This window comes from Bos taurus, chromosome 22, assembly GCF_002263795.3.
Source record: "Bos taurus isolate L1 Dominette 01449 registration number 42190680 breed Hereford chromosome 22, ARS-UCD2.0, whole genome shotgun sequence".
Taxonomy (NCBI): domain Eukaryota; kingdom Metazoa; phylum Chordata; class Mammalia; order Artiodactyla; family Bovidae; genus Bos; species Bos taurus.
In genome coordinates this window covers 55,794,241-55,809,338 of record NC_037349.1, presented here as the reverse complement: position 1 = coordinate 55,809,338, position 15,098 = coordinate 55,794,241, and the positions used below count along the sequence as shown (strand labels likewise).

The 15,098-nt window shown below is 48.4% G+C and overlaps 1 protein-coding gene across 3 annotated transcripts in view; it reads left to right on the top strand.

Moving 5' to 3' along the window:
- TAMM41 (TAM41 mitochondrial translocator assembly and maintenance homolog) overlaps positions 1-14,395 on the top strand; it is a 52,423-nt gene extending 38,028 nt beyond the window's left edge. Inside the window, exons 6-8 of one of the 3 annotated variants that reach the window (XM_005223059.5) lie at positions 3,044-3,149; positions 4,432-4,494; positions 14,259-14,395. In XM_005223059.5, coding sequence (XP_005223116.1) covers positions 3,044-3,149; positions 4,432-4,494; positions 14,259-14,335 — 246 coding nt within the window. In that variant the 3' untranslated portion in view covers positions 14,336-14,395. 3 annotated transcript variants of the gene reach the window in all.
- The last annotated feature ends 703 nt before the right edge of the window (positions 14,396-15,098 follow it).

Genomic DNA, 15,098 nt, shown 5'->3' with positions numbered 1-15,098 from the left:
GTCAGCGCACTTCTTCCTTAGTGATGAGAGGTAGAGATTTCCTCAGTTGTTTTTACTTTGGCGAGGATGTCCCAGCATACTCCAGATCTCTTGACCCCTGAAGACTTCCCTGCTACGTTGGGCTCCTCAGACTTCATGGAGTTCCTCTTTTACCCTTTGGAGTGCATACAGCTACCAAGGCCACCACTGTCCTTGCCCCTCACTACTCACCAGGTGACAGCAGCAACGTGTCCTTGATGTAGTGGACCAACATGAGATGACACAAAATAATTAGCTCGCTGCATTGTGAGGGTCGGCAAGTTTGAAATTTGCAGGTCAAGCCGGAGACCCAGGGACGAGTCTGCTGTTCTCTTGAGTCCAAGGGCAGTCTGGAGGCAGACCTTCTGCCTCAGGAAAGTTTAGTCTTTCTTCACAAGGTCTTCAACTGACAGGATGAGGTCTGTCCACATTAAAGGGGGTCTTCTGCTATTCAGTGTCTGCTGGCTTCGGTGTGAATTGCATCTAAAAAGATGCCTTTACAGTAACATCTGGACTAAAGTTTGACCGAGTAACTGGGCCTTGTAGCCCAGCCAGGTTGACATATACAGTGAAACATTGCACCCTGTATCCTTTAGGTCTACGTGTGACATCAATCTTTGCCATTTCTCCTGGGATGTGGTTTTCTTTTTTCATTGCTCTTTTGACCAGAGGGTGAGAATGGCAGCTTCAGAGACTTCCACCTGGCCTTCTCCATCGGGACAGCTCCAACGCGCCATCTGAAGAGTATGCTTTCTAGGACTACTCTTGGTACCAGTTGTGTAGGATCAGGTTTGGGGAGTTTTGAAATGAAGACATCATCTGATTGATCGTGTGCTGGCACCGTGGAACTTGATGGCTCTTCTGAGCTATCCCCACTTGGAGGAAGGAGGCCAGGCCTTCAAACCCCTGCATTTTCCAGTCTTTGGAAAGAGGCAGCTCCCTTGGCTGTAGCCAGTTCTAGGAGGCACTCTGAGAGAAGGAGTCAGCCAACATTCCCAGCAGGTAGCGGAGTGAGTACCTTGGCCTTGAAGCAGGATCTGATTGGTACAGCACAGCAGCTGCTGCCATATGACTGTATCTGCTTTTTAAAAACATCAGCCTTATTGAGATACAATTTACATAGCATAAAACTTGGTGGTTTTTAGTCTCTTCACAGAGGTGTGCAACCATCACCACTATCTAATTTTAGAATATTTTCATCACTCCGAAGAGAAACTCCATTGCCGTTAGCAGTCCCTAGCTTCCCCTCCCCCAGGCAGCCACTAAGCTGCTCTCTGCTCCATGGATTTGCTTGTTCCAGATACTTTTGTAGATGGAGTCGTACAACAGGTGGTCTTTTCCATATCTGCTGTTCAAATGCAATGTGACTCATAATTTAACTGCTTTCACATTCGTGTTTTAATGAGAACTAACGAGTAGGGATGATTAGAATTTTGCAACTTCTTTGAACATGTCACCTAATTATTTTGTTTTTAAACACATACTTTGAAGCAGAAACTCCAGTGCATTTGTTTCCTCCAGAGAAAGCAGTGGCAAATGCTATTTTCTGATTCCTCATATTACTCAAGCCATTTTGGCATCTCTAAAATTCCTGGAAGTTTCATAGGTAAAGACTTAGAGAAATATAAGATCCTATTGACTAATCTCAATACTCGGCCCCAAAATATGAGTCTATAAACGTCATTTCTAGCATATTTTACAGGATATTCACATTTTTGGGTCATTTATCTAGTGAAAGATAAGTAGAGATTGAATCCTGTGAATTTAGGAAAATCTCAATGATTAATATGAAACATTTAGGTTAAAGAAACCCTTCACCTTAGTGGAGCCTCTAATTAATAGCATTTTATTCTTTTCTGCAAAGACTTTATAGATAAAACTCGAAAATCCAGATATTAGGCATGTACTCAATAAATATTTGTTTAATGAAAAAAGTGGTAGAGTGTGTGAATTCTGATTATTAAGAAAGATGGTCATATCTGAGAAATCTGAATCTAAAATTGAATACATTCGTTTGTCTAATTTTGTTTCTTACTGTTCTCTTCAAGTTAAAACCTAAACACTTGTTAAAATAACACAGGACATTGTTACTGGGAGAATAATGTGATGAGCTGTTGAGGGCACTGACACTGCTTCTCACCTTAGCAGGCAGTCGGTGTTTATACGATTTTGGAAAAATTTAGTTCCATGAAGTAAAGTATATTAGACTAGGAGTTAGGGAAGCTGGGTGTGGACCCAGCTCTGTGGCTAAATTTTGATCCGAAGGTGTCCAAGTAAAGTCTAATGCATAGTTTTACATATGTTTTATTTCTGTGTTTGTCTTTAAACTTGATATATTTTAGAATACATTAGGATCAAAAACCATTGGTGTAACTTACTGTTGTTTAAGAAATAATGACAACTAAGATTTATTGGTACAGTTATTCATCCACTTATTCAGCCACTGTTTTTTCAGTACCTACTATGTGCCAGGGGATTAAAGGTGAATAAAGGTTGGTCTCTGTCATCAGTTTATTCCTACAGTTCAGACAGGAGACGCAAGTTTAGATCCTGCTCTCTGGCTGTGTGATCCTGGCATGTTAATCTGTCCCTGTGTTTAAGATGAGTGTTTGATTTGCTGGGGTGTCAGCTTTACCTGAATCTTCACTTTCCTTAACTACTGGATTTAGGACAAATAGAAAAAATTTTTTAAACTGAGAGTCACAAATTGATTCTTGAAAGAAATTTCTCTTCTTAGGTACAAACAGAATATTCTAGGAAAAGGATTGGCTTGTTTGAAGGAGCTGAGACTCCTTAACATTCAGGCATTCAGTTTCAGAAAGGAGAGTCTCCTTAGCACACTGCCTAGTCTAGAACGTGAGTTCATACTCGCTTTGTGTGGTTTTAAGGAGAAGCCTTGTATCTTTGAATATTTATAGCAATCAAAGTACTTCCGTAGGCATCAACATTTTTTTTTCCCCCTTAGATCGATAAAAGCCCAGAAGGACAATTCACTCAGCTAATGACATTGCCCAAAACCTTACAGCAGCAAATAAATCATATTATGGACCCTCCTGGAAAAAACAGAGACGTGGAAGAGACTTTATTACAAGTTGCTCATGACCCCGACTGTGGCGACGTGGTGCGTCTAGGTATGTACATGAATCTGACAGGGAGGAGGTGCTGGCCGGGGGTAGCGGGAGGAGGGAGGTAAACTTCGTGGCTGAGACGGCTTTTTTCTTCTTTCTAGCCTAGAGATGGAGAGAGATTGCCTCTAGGAAGAAGAAAGCGCTGACAGTCTGGGGTTTTTCCCAGCCTAAATTCTCATTCATTTGAAGTAGGGTGCTGAAATTCCTTCTATTTTTAGATCCCTCGGTCCTAAATCACTATAGAGAGGAAAACAATGATTCTTTTGGTCCAAGAGCATAACTTTTAGGAGTTATTGCAAAGAGGTGGCTTTGTTCTCCATGGTGGTCTGAGGAAGGAGGAGACTGGTGATGTGTTTAATGCTCTTGCAACATCAAGAGCACCACTCTCCTGGGCCCATGCCCCCTCGGTGTGTCTCATGTGTATGCACTAGGTCCAGCACCCGAAATGTTTCACACATTATCCCCAGTATGTACCAAAATCCTCCCTAGGGTGAACCCCAAATCTGAGCCTGAGCTTCAGAGGTTCGCTGCCTTCTGAGGTGTTTGAGGTGTTACAGGTATTTACAGGTTCAGACAGTAAGGAGATCATTATGAATTGGCTCACCCTTCTCTGCTGAGCTTCCCCAGGGAGCAGCCGGGCCTGGCAGAATGCAGGTCACCACGGCGGTGCTGCGAGGCAAGGCTGCCCAGCGGGCAGAGCAGCGCATGTGCTTAGGGCATCGGGCGCCTCTCCTGAAGATACACGTGGAGGCCCGTCTCCAGTTGTTTTCTTCTTAGCGTGGTGCTGGCCATGGAGTGAGCTCTGCTGCCCTTCTGAGGGCCTGAAGGGCCCCTCACCATCTTCACTGAGGAGTGCTCTGCGTGGTTGCAGGATGAGCTGCCTCCGCAGAAACGTGTGGTGTTTGGTGTTTGTTTTTTCCCCCCAGTCTTCTCACATCTTGGAATTGAGAGCCAGCAGGCTTAAGCAGGTTTAAAGTGAAAAAATGACCTTCAAGGGTCACCTAACCCCCTCCTCCCTGCGGGTTGTAAGATGAGGCGGTCCAGACCCAGAGGGGGCGCTCATTTTCTTGGCTTCACACAGCTGGTCGGTGACACAGCTGGCAGCTCAGGTCTCCTGGCCGTCCGTCCTGATAACCCTTTTCCTTAGTCGCTCTGACACCAGGACAGAGATCGAGTTGCTGGTGTTATTGGATAGCTGGAATGAATATTTAGTTTCAAGTTTTTAAAGTGTTAAGATGACTAACATCTGGCCTTTTTGGCATCATTGCTGGTTTTTTTCTCACAGGGCTCGCCGCAATTGTGAGACCTTCCAGTATGAGACAGAGCACCAAAGGCATTTTCACTGCCGGTAAGAATTTTTAAAAATCCAAACTTAACATACCTGCTGGATTGAGCAGCCTCAGCGCTCCGGGTTAAAATGTAAAGCTTTATCTGTATCCTTCAAGTACTTGTCAGATGCTGGATTTTGCTGGTAATAACCTAGGACATGGCAGTAACATACAGAACGGCAGATGGTGCTGTAATCTGGGGGCCTGAGGTGCTGCTGGAAGGCTTGGCTGCCCAGGTACTCCGTATGTGCAGGGTTTCCCTGGAGGTGTTATATCTTTGAAAGTTACTCATGATATTGTTGCAAAAACAGCAGTACCTTGCCCTGCCCCCCTGCTGTTCCTCTCCAAAGACAACCCCAGCTGACTCTCCTGCTGGTTTATTTATGTTTTCACTGCTGGTTCTCTGGATAATAAGCTGGTATTGCTGCTTCTCCTTTTTAATTTTAGCCAGCATCTATGAATTCAGCTACCCCACCACATACACACACACAGAGACACACACACACAGACACACATACACGTCCGTACATCAGTACGTCCGTCCATCCATCCATCCCTCCATCCCTCTCTCTGTGCTCAATGGTTGTGTCATAGCTTTGACGAAGTCTTCTTGTTTCCGTTGTCTGGCTGTGTTACTGTGATTCATCGCTGAGCCACCTGATACACTTTTCCTTCCCTGCACACCTTTCTTTTCCCATGGAGTTGTCATCACCTGTCTCATGGGAGAGACCCTTGTGTCTCACGTCTCTGGTTCTCGTGGTGCACAGCCTCACTTTGGTGAAGCACACCGTCCAGGCACTTTCTGGGAGGGGTGCCAGGGAGGCAGATTTGGAGCCGTGTGTGGCCAGGCCTGTCTTTAGTCACCCTCCCAGCCGACTGACTGAGACTTAGGCTGGTGGTGATTGGAAGTAACTGTCCTTTAGAATTCTGGTGTCATTGCTCCGGTTATCTTCTCACTTCTCTGATTGCTGTTGAGGTCCAAAGCCATTCTGATTCTTAATCCTTTGTGTATGCTCCTTCTGGAAGCCTTTTAGGTCTTTTTCCTTAAGGGCTCTGAGGTTTCTCAGTGGTATATTTTGATGTGAGTCTGTTTTTATCTGTTATACTGGACACTCCTTGCCCAGTTTGGAAACTCAGAGTATGAGGATATAGGAAAAATGTATTCTTTCTTCCCATCTGTTTTCTCTCTTCTCTTGCTGGAACTCCTTTTACTCAAATATTGGACCTCTGAGACGAGTCCTTTGGGTTTTTTCTTTTTTTTTTTATCTCTTCGTTCTTTTGCTTTGCTTTCTTGACTATAGTTTCCAGCTTTTCTATTGTTGTTTTATTTTTGCTATTTTAATTTCTAGCATCTCTACTTTTTTTGTTCTCAGAATATTCTTTTTTTTGAAATTTGAAACATCCTGTTCTTGCTTTATGGGCTTAAGCATTTGAACGTATCTTTGGATACTGTCAGATTGCCAAAGTGGGTTACCAGTTAACCTTGACCCTGTGGTAAATGAGTTTTTCCCTTTCCCCATCCTTGCTACCATTTGTGTTGTCAGATGCCAGACTTTTCTCACTCAGTCTCTCTTTATCAGCCGTCCACCTAGCGTCCCTCAGGTGCTCACCACGCAGGATACTACAAGGTGAACACGACACCATCCTGCCTTCAGGGGCTTCACCCTCTAGAAAAGGAGACAGGCACAGACATAGGGGCTCGCAGTGCAGGGGATAAACGCACAGAGGGAACCTGCAGAAGGGCGTGATCGTCCAGCCTGATTCTCACCCCTGGGTGGAGACTGCCAGGCGACTGCACCGTCACGCCTCCTCATGCCTCACCCCAGCAGCCTGGGGACACAGCCAGGCTTCATCCTCCTGAACCTTCAGGAGGTTCAGCCCATCAGCAGAAGTTTAGTTTCTCAGGTGCCAGATCCACTCGGCTGAAGACTCTCCTGCCACGCAGGGGTGCATGGCTTTGTGTTTCCAGTTAAAATATTTAATCTGCTTTCTTGCTGATTTATCCTGGCCAGGCTGAAGTTGAGGTGCTTTCTTTTGTGTGGGTGGCTCAGGCTGTCACTCTGTGTTTTGCATGATTGCAGCTCCCTCACTGTGGTCCTCCTTGGGTGAGGCTGGACGCTTTGGCTCTTTATTTATGGCTTCCTATGCTATAAGGAGCTACTGGATTTATTCTTTTTTTCTTTTTTTAGTCATGATAATGATGGTGTTATGGGGTTAAACAATCATTTTCCTTGGGAATACATACTAAGGGACTTGCCTGGTGGTCCAGTGGCTGAGACTCTGTGCTCCCAATGCCAGAGGCCCAGGTTCACGTCTTAGGGAACTAGATCCCATGTGTTGCAACTGAAAATTCTGCATGCCACAACTAAGACTCCTGTGCAGCCAAATAAATAAATCTTTCTTAAGAAACACATACTAAAAGATTTGCAGATGAAATGACAATGTCTGAGATTTGCTTCAGAAGAAAAACGTTTGGGCTGAGTCCCATTGCTGTCCACCTGAAACTCTCACAACCTTGTTAATCGGCTGTGCTCAACTATAAGATGAAAAGGTGAAAGAAGGAAAGAAGACACGTTGGAAGGAAGTGCATATGGGTGGGGTGGTAACTCAAGATTGGCCATGAGTTGATACGTTGTTGAAGTTAGGTAAAGATACGTGCAAGCATATTATGCTGTCTTGAATTTATCTCGAATAAAAGGTTTTTAAAAATCCATCCTCATCATCTCTTGACCCTTCAGCCTGAAATGACTCTTGAGTCCTCTTTCCGCTTGTTCTTCCTGGTCGCCAGCAGAGGGCAGTAGGTATCCCCTCACGGCTCCCGGAGCCCAGATTGCCGCTGGCTGAGTGCTCAGCTGCTCCCCGACAACTCCCCGGGTCGCGGCTTGCCTGCCTCTGCCTCTGAAGGCGCCTGCTTGGGTTGTGGAACCCGAGTGACAGGATGTCTGCAGCCTGCACTGGGCTGCAGGCCCTGTGAGACGTGGTGTGCGTTCCTTCATGCCCTCCAGGTTTGCACCCCGGGCCCTGCTCCTCTGCTTTATGGTGGTGGAGGGCCGCGCTGGAGGCGGCCCAGGCCAGGGGCAGGGGTTTGTGAGCCCCAGAGACTTGGGTTCAAATCCCAGCTTAACTGCTGTGACTTGGGTAAGTTGCCTACTTTTTCTGAGTTTTCATTTCATAGGGACAATTCTTGTCTCACTGGGTTGTGAAAACTCTACCTTAGGACATATAAAAGTGTCTGGCACGGCTCCTGGTCTTTCCGCTTTGGTCTCATTACCAAGAAGTTCCCTGACCTCTCTTTAGAACCTGCCCCCTTGCACTGTCACGTTCAGCTACCATTCACTCCTTCCCAGGTCCTCAGTTGGACCAAACTAGCAGCCTTAGGCCCTGGGTGGCTGATTTGCTCTTTCCCTGTCCTCTGACTTCACAGCAAGCTGCAGGACCCCAGCCCCTGCGTGCCGCTCTTAGAAGTCCTCCTGCTGTCATCGTCACGGCTGTCATTCCACCCGGCTTTTCTGGGTCCCTCTTCCAGAATGCTCCAGAGTCCTGCCTCTGTGCAGTCTTCAGCCAGCGAACGTGTCACCTGCCGGGCCAGGAGACCCCAGTGTACTTGGCTGCGCTTTTCCTCCTTTGTAGCCATTACCACTCCTCCCCTCTGCAAGTAAGAAGGCAGGGTCTCCCTAGGTCGTGAAGAACTTCTGTATTCCGGTACTGTTAAGGTCAAGGAGAGCTAAGCTAAGGTTGCATTCAGAAGACTGGCTTGAAGTTGTGGTTCATGCCTTTGCTCTGTAACCTTGGGATGGTAACCAGCCTTTCTTCTTTGAAATGGAGAGGATGCTAATAACGCAGCTCTCGGTGTGTTCTGGGATCGCCCAGTATGTCCTTTATAAAGCACTCGTAGGTGCTGTATAGACTCAAGTGAGTCTGGATCTGAGTATTGCTCTCTTGCTCAACAAAGTGGAAGCCAGGTGTCCATGGCAGCGGGGAGGGCGCCCTTCCCGGGGGCGGTGACGGGTGGCACGGCACGTGTCCCGAGTGGTCTGGCCCTCTGTGTTACTCGTTCTCTGAGATTCCCCTACCATCAGATGCCTCCACGCTCCAGGGTGAGCACAGAACTCCTTACAAAACCAAACACTCTCTTTCCCTTTAGCCTGGGAGTTGGTTACAGGAGAAGTAACGCCGACTTCTTAGACTGTGCTGTTAGTGGAGTGGCCCGATTCTCGTCAGGGTCTCAGGGCAACAGCTCAGGTGAGTGGACACTGTTGAGTTCCCCACTCCTGACCTGCTCCTCCCTTCACCGCAGCAACAGATGGTATTGCAGCTCAACCTGCTAACAGAGCTGCAGCTGCTCATGTTTATAATCTGAGTGGAGGGAGGTGGAACTGTTTGGGCTGGAGTTGGGGGCTTGGAGAGAAATGGGTCTGGGGTTAGTAGATTTGACTGAGAAGCAAGCAGGAGCCAGACAGGGGAAAGCCCTTAAAAATCTAAAAGGGAATCCAGAGTTTCAGTGAGGGCGAAGGGAAGCCCCTGGAGGATCGTCGGAAGACTGCTGCCGCAGGAGACTGGCGAGCAGCTCGGAGGGATGTGCCGCTGTTGCTTGGGAAAGCGGTCAGCCCACCACGGCCAGCCTGGCGAGGAGGCAGGCCTTGACCCAGGGCTGTGGGGAGAGGCAGGGGCAGGCAGGGCTTAGACGGCGCCGAGAGGGGCCCGGCTCCCAGGCTCATGACTCAGGAAGTGGGAGATGGTGATGCCCTTCCTGGAGGTGAGGGAACACGGGAGAGCATGGCAAGTTTAATTTTCGAAATCTCTTGCTTTATTTTTCCCCCCGTCTGATTTTCTGGTCTATCAGAACTAATTTGGTGGTCAAATACCTACTTAACCTCTGTAGCTTCAAAAGATTCAGCTTTCACCAAAACAGGTTCAGTCTTGTTCCTAAAGAGACTCCACACGCCTCGCATCTGTCCTCACGTTTCCTGAATGTGATGGAAGGGCCACTGACTCTGCTCTCCTTCTCATGTCTTACGACTAGGCATTTTATTCCCATTTTTTGGTACCTCCATATTTCAATAATACAAACTTATTATTTCAATAAAAAGAATAAGAATGAAGGTTCTTCTGGTGATGTATTTGTCATTTAAACCTGAATGTTTTAAAAATAAAAGCACCTCAGAAGAGATTTTTTTTTTTTTTGTAGATGTAGGTGACTGTGTTTGGAAATTAATTGCAAGAATGTTGAGGGCTTATTGATTTTCTCTCCTGTAGATCTGAAATGCAGAATTATAGGAAGGTGGACCCCTCTCAACCTGGTCTCATCTCTGCCTCTCATTGTTTCCTGGAGAAGTTTGTTTGTTGCTGAACTTGTGAGTTTAAGGTCGCGTAGGAAATTCATAGTCGTACGCGTGTGGTGATTTTGCTGTAGGTCACATGAAACGGGCTGGAAGTCAACAGAAGGAAAACCTGAGGAGCCATATGTTGGGGTAGATTTCCGGTGGCTTTCAAAACTACATCCTGACTTTGGATCCTAATCCGAGTTTATTATGCCCAGCTTTAGGTGAATAAGGAGCTGCCTGATTTAGAGGAGCTGATTGAGGAGACCTGCACCTCTGTCCTCTGGGGAGGGAGCAGAATCCAGGTGCTTCCAGGTGCTTCCAGTTTGGGGCTGTTTCAAGGAGTCCTGCTCGTCATGTCTTGGTGCCTGTCTTTGGGTGAGCAAAGGTGTGCCTTTCTGTTAGCTCTCTTCTTCAGATCAGATCAGTCGCTCAGTCGTGTCCGACTCTTTGCGACCCCATGAATCGCAGCACGCCAGGCCTCCCTGTCCATCACCAACTCCCGGAGTTCACTCAGACTCACGTCCATCGGGTCAGTGATGCCATCCAGCCATCTCATCCTCTGTCGTCCCCTTCTCCTCCTGCCCCCAATCCCTCCCAGCATCAGGGTCTTTTCCAATGAGTCAACTCTTCGCATGAGGTGGCCAAAGTATTGGAGTTTCAGCTTTAGCATCATTCCTTCCAAAGAAATCCCAGGGCTGATCTCCTTCAGAATGGACTGGTTGGATCTCCTTGCAGTCCAAGGGACTCTCAAGAGTCTTCTCCAACACCACAGTTCAAAAGCATCAATTCTTTGGCACTCAGCCTTCTTCACGGTCCAACTCTCACATCCATACATGACCACAGGAAAAACCATAGCCTTGACTAGATGAACCTTTGTTGGCAAAGTAATGTCTCTGCTTTTGAATATGCTCTCTAGGTTGGTCATAACTTTCCTTCCAAGGAGTAAGCGTCTTTTAATTTCATGGCCGCAGTCACCATCTGTAGTGATTTTGGAGCCCAGAAAAATAAAGTCTGACACTGTTTCCACTGTTTCCCCATCTATTTCCCATGAAGTGATGGGACCGGATGCCATGATCTTCGTTTTCTGAATGTTGAGCTTTAAGCCAACTTTTTCACTCTCCACTTTCACTTTCATCAAGAGGCTTTTGAGTTCCTCTTCACTTTCTGCCATAAGGGTGGTGTCATCTGCATATCTGAGGTTATTGAGATTTCTCCCGGCAATCTTGATTCCAGCTTGTGTTTCTTCCAGTCCAACGTTTCTCATGATGTACCCTGCATATAAGTTAAATAAACAGGGTGACAATATACAGCCTTGACGTACTCCTTTTCCTATTTGGAACCAGTCTGTTGTTCCATGTCTAGTTCTAACTGTTGCTTCCTGACCTGCATACAAATTTCTCAAGAGGCAGATCAGGTGGTCTGGTATTCCCATCTCTTTCAGAATTGTCCACAGTTTATTGTGATCCACACAGTCAAAGGCTTTGGCATAGTCAATAAGGCAGAAATAGATGTTTTTCTGGAACTTTCTTGCTTTTTCCATGATCCAGCGGATGTTGGCAATTTGATCTCTGCTTCCTCTGCCTTTTCTAAAACCAGCTTGAACATCAGGAAGTTCACGGTTCACATATTGCTGAAGCCTGGCTTGGAGACTTTTGAGCATTACTGTACTAGAGTGTGAGATGAGTGCAATTGTGCGGTAGTTTGATTCTTCTTTGGCATAGCGTTTCTTTGGGATTGGAATGAACACTGACCTTTTCCAGTCCTGTGGCCACTGCTGAGTTTTCCAAATTTGCTGGCATATTGAGCGCAGCACTTTCACAGCATCATCTTTCAGGATTTGGAATAGCTCATCTGGAATTCCATCACCTCCACTAGCTTTGTTCGTAGTGATGCTTTCTAAGGCCCACTTGACTCTCTTCTTAGGGGTGGAATTGAAAAAATGAAAAGTGCTAGTCGCTCAGTCATGTCTGACTCTTGGCGGCCCTGTGGACTGTAGCCCGCCAGGCTCCTCTGTCGACAGGATTCTCCAGGCAAGAGTACTGGAGTGGGTTGCTGTTTCCTTTTCCAGAGGGTCTTCCTGACCTAGGGATCGAACCCGATGTCCTGCATTGCAGGCAGATTCTTCACCATGTGAGCCACCAGAGGTGGCATTACTGGGTCATAAAGCGTGAAGCTGTCCAGCAGTGGTGGATGCTGGCTGACCAGTGTCCCGGTGGCCCTCCCGGCCGCAGAGTCCTGCTGCAGAGCCCCTGGGACCAGGCTTGGTAGTGTATCCTGTTGATGCTTGGGCCTCTGGGAGGGGAGTGGATGGGTCGTATTGGAGTTTTCACGTACACTTTCCTGATGACCAGGAAGTCTGGGTGTTTGTTCACACGCTTACATGGATGTCCTCTTCTGTGAAGTGTCTGTTCTGCTTTTGCACATATTTCTGTTGAGTTGTCTGCCTTTCCTTCTCTGCACTGAGTTCCCTGCATAGTCTGGGTACAGGTCCTTCCCTGGACATGTGGAATGCTAAACTGGCCCACTCGGGGGCCTGTCGTCTCACTGTCTCACTGGTGTCCTTTGATGAGCAGTCCTTAACCTTACTCAGTCCAGTTTTTCGGTTTTGTCCTTTAAGGTTGGCAGCCTTTCGTGTCTTCTTTAGGAAATGTTGCCCTTCCAGGTTCATGAAGTTTAGTCCCTCGCTTTGGTTGCAACTGGAATATTAAGGTGAAAAAGATCCCTCACTCTGATCTCTTGGATCTTAACCATCTGCACAATATGGCTCTCTGGGAGAATCTGACTAAAACTCCAGGCCTAAAAAACCACTAAAACTCGTGTCTGCAGAGACGCGCATTCAGGACACCTCCCTGTGACTTGAGAGAGTTCTCAGACTGGCCTCGAAGCCTGTCTGTGGGCGCCTTGCTGGAGAACCCCCCTGTAATCCAGCCCTTTCACTTGGCAGACCAAGAAGTCGACCCCCGGAGATGGGGAGTTGCCGTGCCCAGCTGGGACTAGCACCCCGTTCTCCTCACTCCCATTGCAGGGCTCTTTCCAGCCATTACCTGAGAACATCTCTGGCAGAACCGTCGAAGGGAGAGACTTTGTAATTAAGGGTGGCTTCTCTCCACTGGCAGCAGACAGTGGCTTCCTGGTGGTGCTCGTGAGCAGTGGTGCGCTCACCTTAGTTAGGTGTTAGGCTCCCCGGAGTCTGCGCGCAAGGCTGGCGAAGCTGAGCTGGGACCCTCGTGTCGACGTCTCCTTGTCCAGCCGTGTCTCAGGTACTGCCTTGAGCCTGTGTGCAGCTGCAGGGCTGTCTTGATCTGCTCTGGCTGGAATTCTAAACCACCTTACACAATGTGTTTCCTGTCCTGGCACTCTAGTGGGTGAGGTTTACCAGAGCGTTTGCTCCAGGGAGAAAGAGGTGGAGGCGGGGAAAGGGGCTGCGTGTTTCTTGACGAGGCTGGTGTTCTGCAGTTGTCGTTCAGTGCACAAGCAAGGCCAGGGTTTCTAGAAGCGTTCGCTAATGATTTTACTGGTACCCTGCCTTTTTACCTGCCTGCAGTCGCCTTGTAAAAGATCCTGAGTGCACTCAACTGCCTCCAGGTAACATGGCCGGGTGTTTTCTAGAGTGCTCACACCCCAGGGCGCGGAGTCTGGGAAACCGGTCTTGTGACCTCGTCAGCAGTGCCCACGCGGCGTGTCACACCTGCCACACACACCCCGGTCTGGATCTCAGGGTGAGAAAGACCGTTGGGATCTCTGAGCCATGCCCTGAAATACAGACTGCATGATCTCACTGTCTGCAGATAGGCTCCTATGAAGGCTGACGGGCAAGAGTGCCCGCGTGGTTTGCCACAAACCCCAGAGTGCCTTCCTCCCATTTCCTCAGGCACTTGTGACTCCGTAGCTGGGGGCAGACGGCCGATCGAGGTGCATCTGCACCATCACGGCAAGTGTTTGCTGAGCACCTGCCCTGTGCTGGGGCCACACTAGGCGATGGGGACACGGGGGTGAACAGGACAGGGCCCTGTCCTCCGGGAGCTCCAGGGCTGGGCAGAAGGATAGGTGAGTGCCACACAGTGTGACGAGTGCCTCGCTGGGCGTCAGCACAGGTGCCGTGAGACCAGGAGGAGCAGCGTCTCAATCGCTGGGGAGCCGGGCCTGCGGACCCAGCATCTCCAGGCAGAGGGTGATGGGAACGTGATGCTAAACTCAAAGGCTGCAACACGTGCTTCACTGAAAGGACTCCCTCAGCCCCGAGCTCGGGCACCTGTGCATCTGCATTTCTGCTTCAGCAGATGTCGAAATCAGTCTTTTCTCTCCAGTCAAGGCAGTCCCTGGGGTCTCCTAGACCCCTCAGTCAGCGCCGCTGGGCTCCACTCCAAAGACAAGCCTCCGGTCCCAACGTCGTGGCGCCTCCAGTGAGCATCCACTCAGTGAGCCTCGATGTTCTCACTCTCTCTTCTTTTCTCTTTTAGGTCTGAAGAAATCAGTGGTTTATAGTTCACTCAAACTGCATAAAATGTGGAAAGGATGGGTGAGAAAAACGTCCTGACTTTGGCTTGCTTTTATCTATTTTATGTTTAGTTGAATAAAATGGTCCTTTTTGACAGAACGGTGTCTGTTACTTTGACCTGTTGCTTGAATTTGAAGATGTCTCGGTTTGCAGGATGCGACTTCCTTGATTTTGTAAATGTATGTGCTGCGTGTTTATCCAGGGGGACCCAGTGCATTTGAGGACTTAGCATGAGAAGAGTCTCTGTACATGCAGTGCCTCTGGGCCCTGCTGTCCTGAGAGCTTCAGCCGCGGTCTGTTCAGTCTGTGAGGCTCGGAGGCCTGAGAGGTGGTGCATGTGCTGCGGACCAGCGGCCCCTCGTCAGGGCGGGAGGTTTGGCTCTGTCTGCCTCGGCTCCATCTCGCCCACTCAGTTTTCTCTGGTGAGAGTCCCCATCAGCATCTTCCTGGATCCGGGTGTCTTCCATTTCTCCTGATTTTCCACGAGGGTGCGTGGAGGTGACTCGAGTGAGGAGCCTGCAACAGACCTGTGCAGAGCTTTCCCCGTGTAACGGGAGTGTTTGGGGAGGAGGAAACAACACAGGACTCATTAGGTCAGAGAACTGGGAAGTCAGAGGCTGGTGGGTGTCAGTGTCAGTTTGAATCAGCACATTAAGAGACCAGTTTCCGGCCTCTCCCTGCCCTTTGCCGTGTTGACATCACACGAAGGCCAACTCCCGAGCCTCTTAACTCAGACCACTGACAACAGCCTCAAAGGCTGTGTGTGCCCCCGTCCAGGTTTGGGGAGATGGTGTGGGGGGTT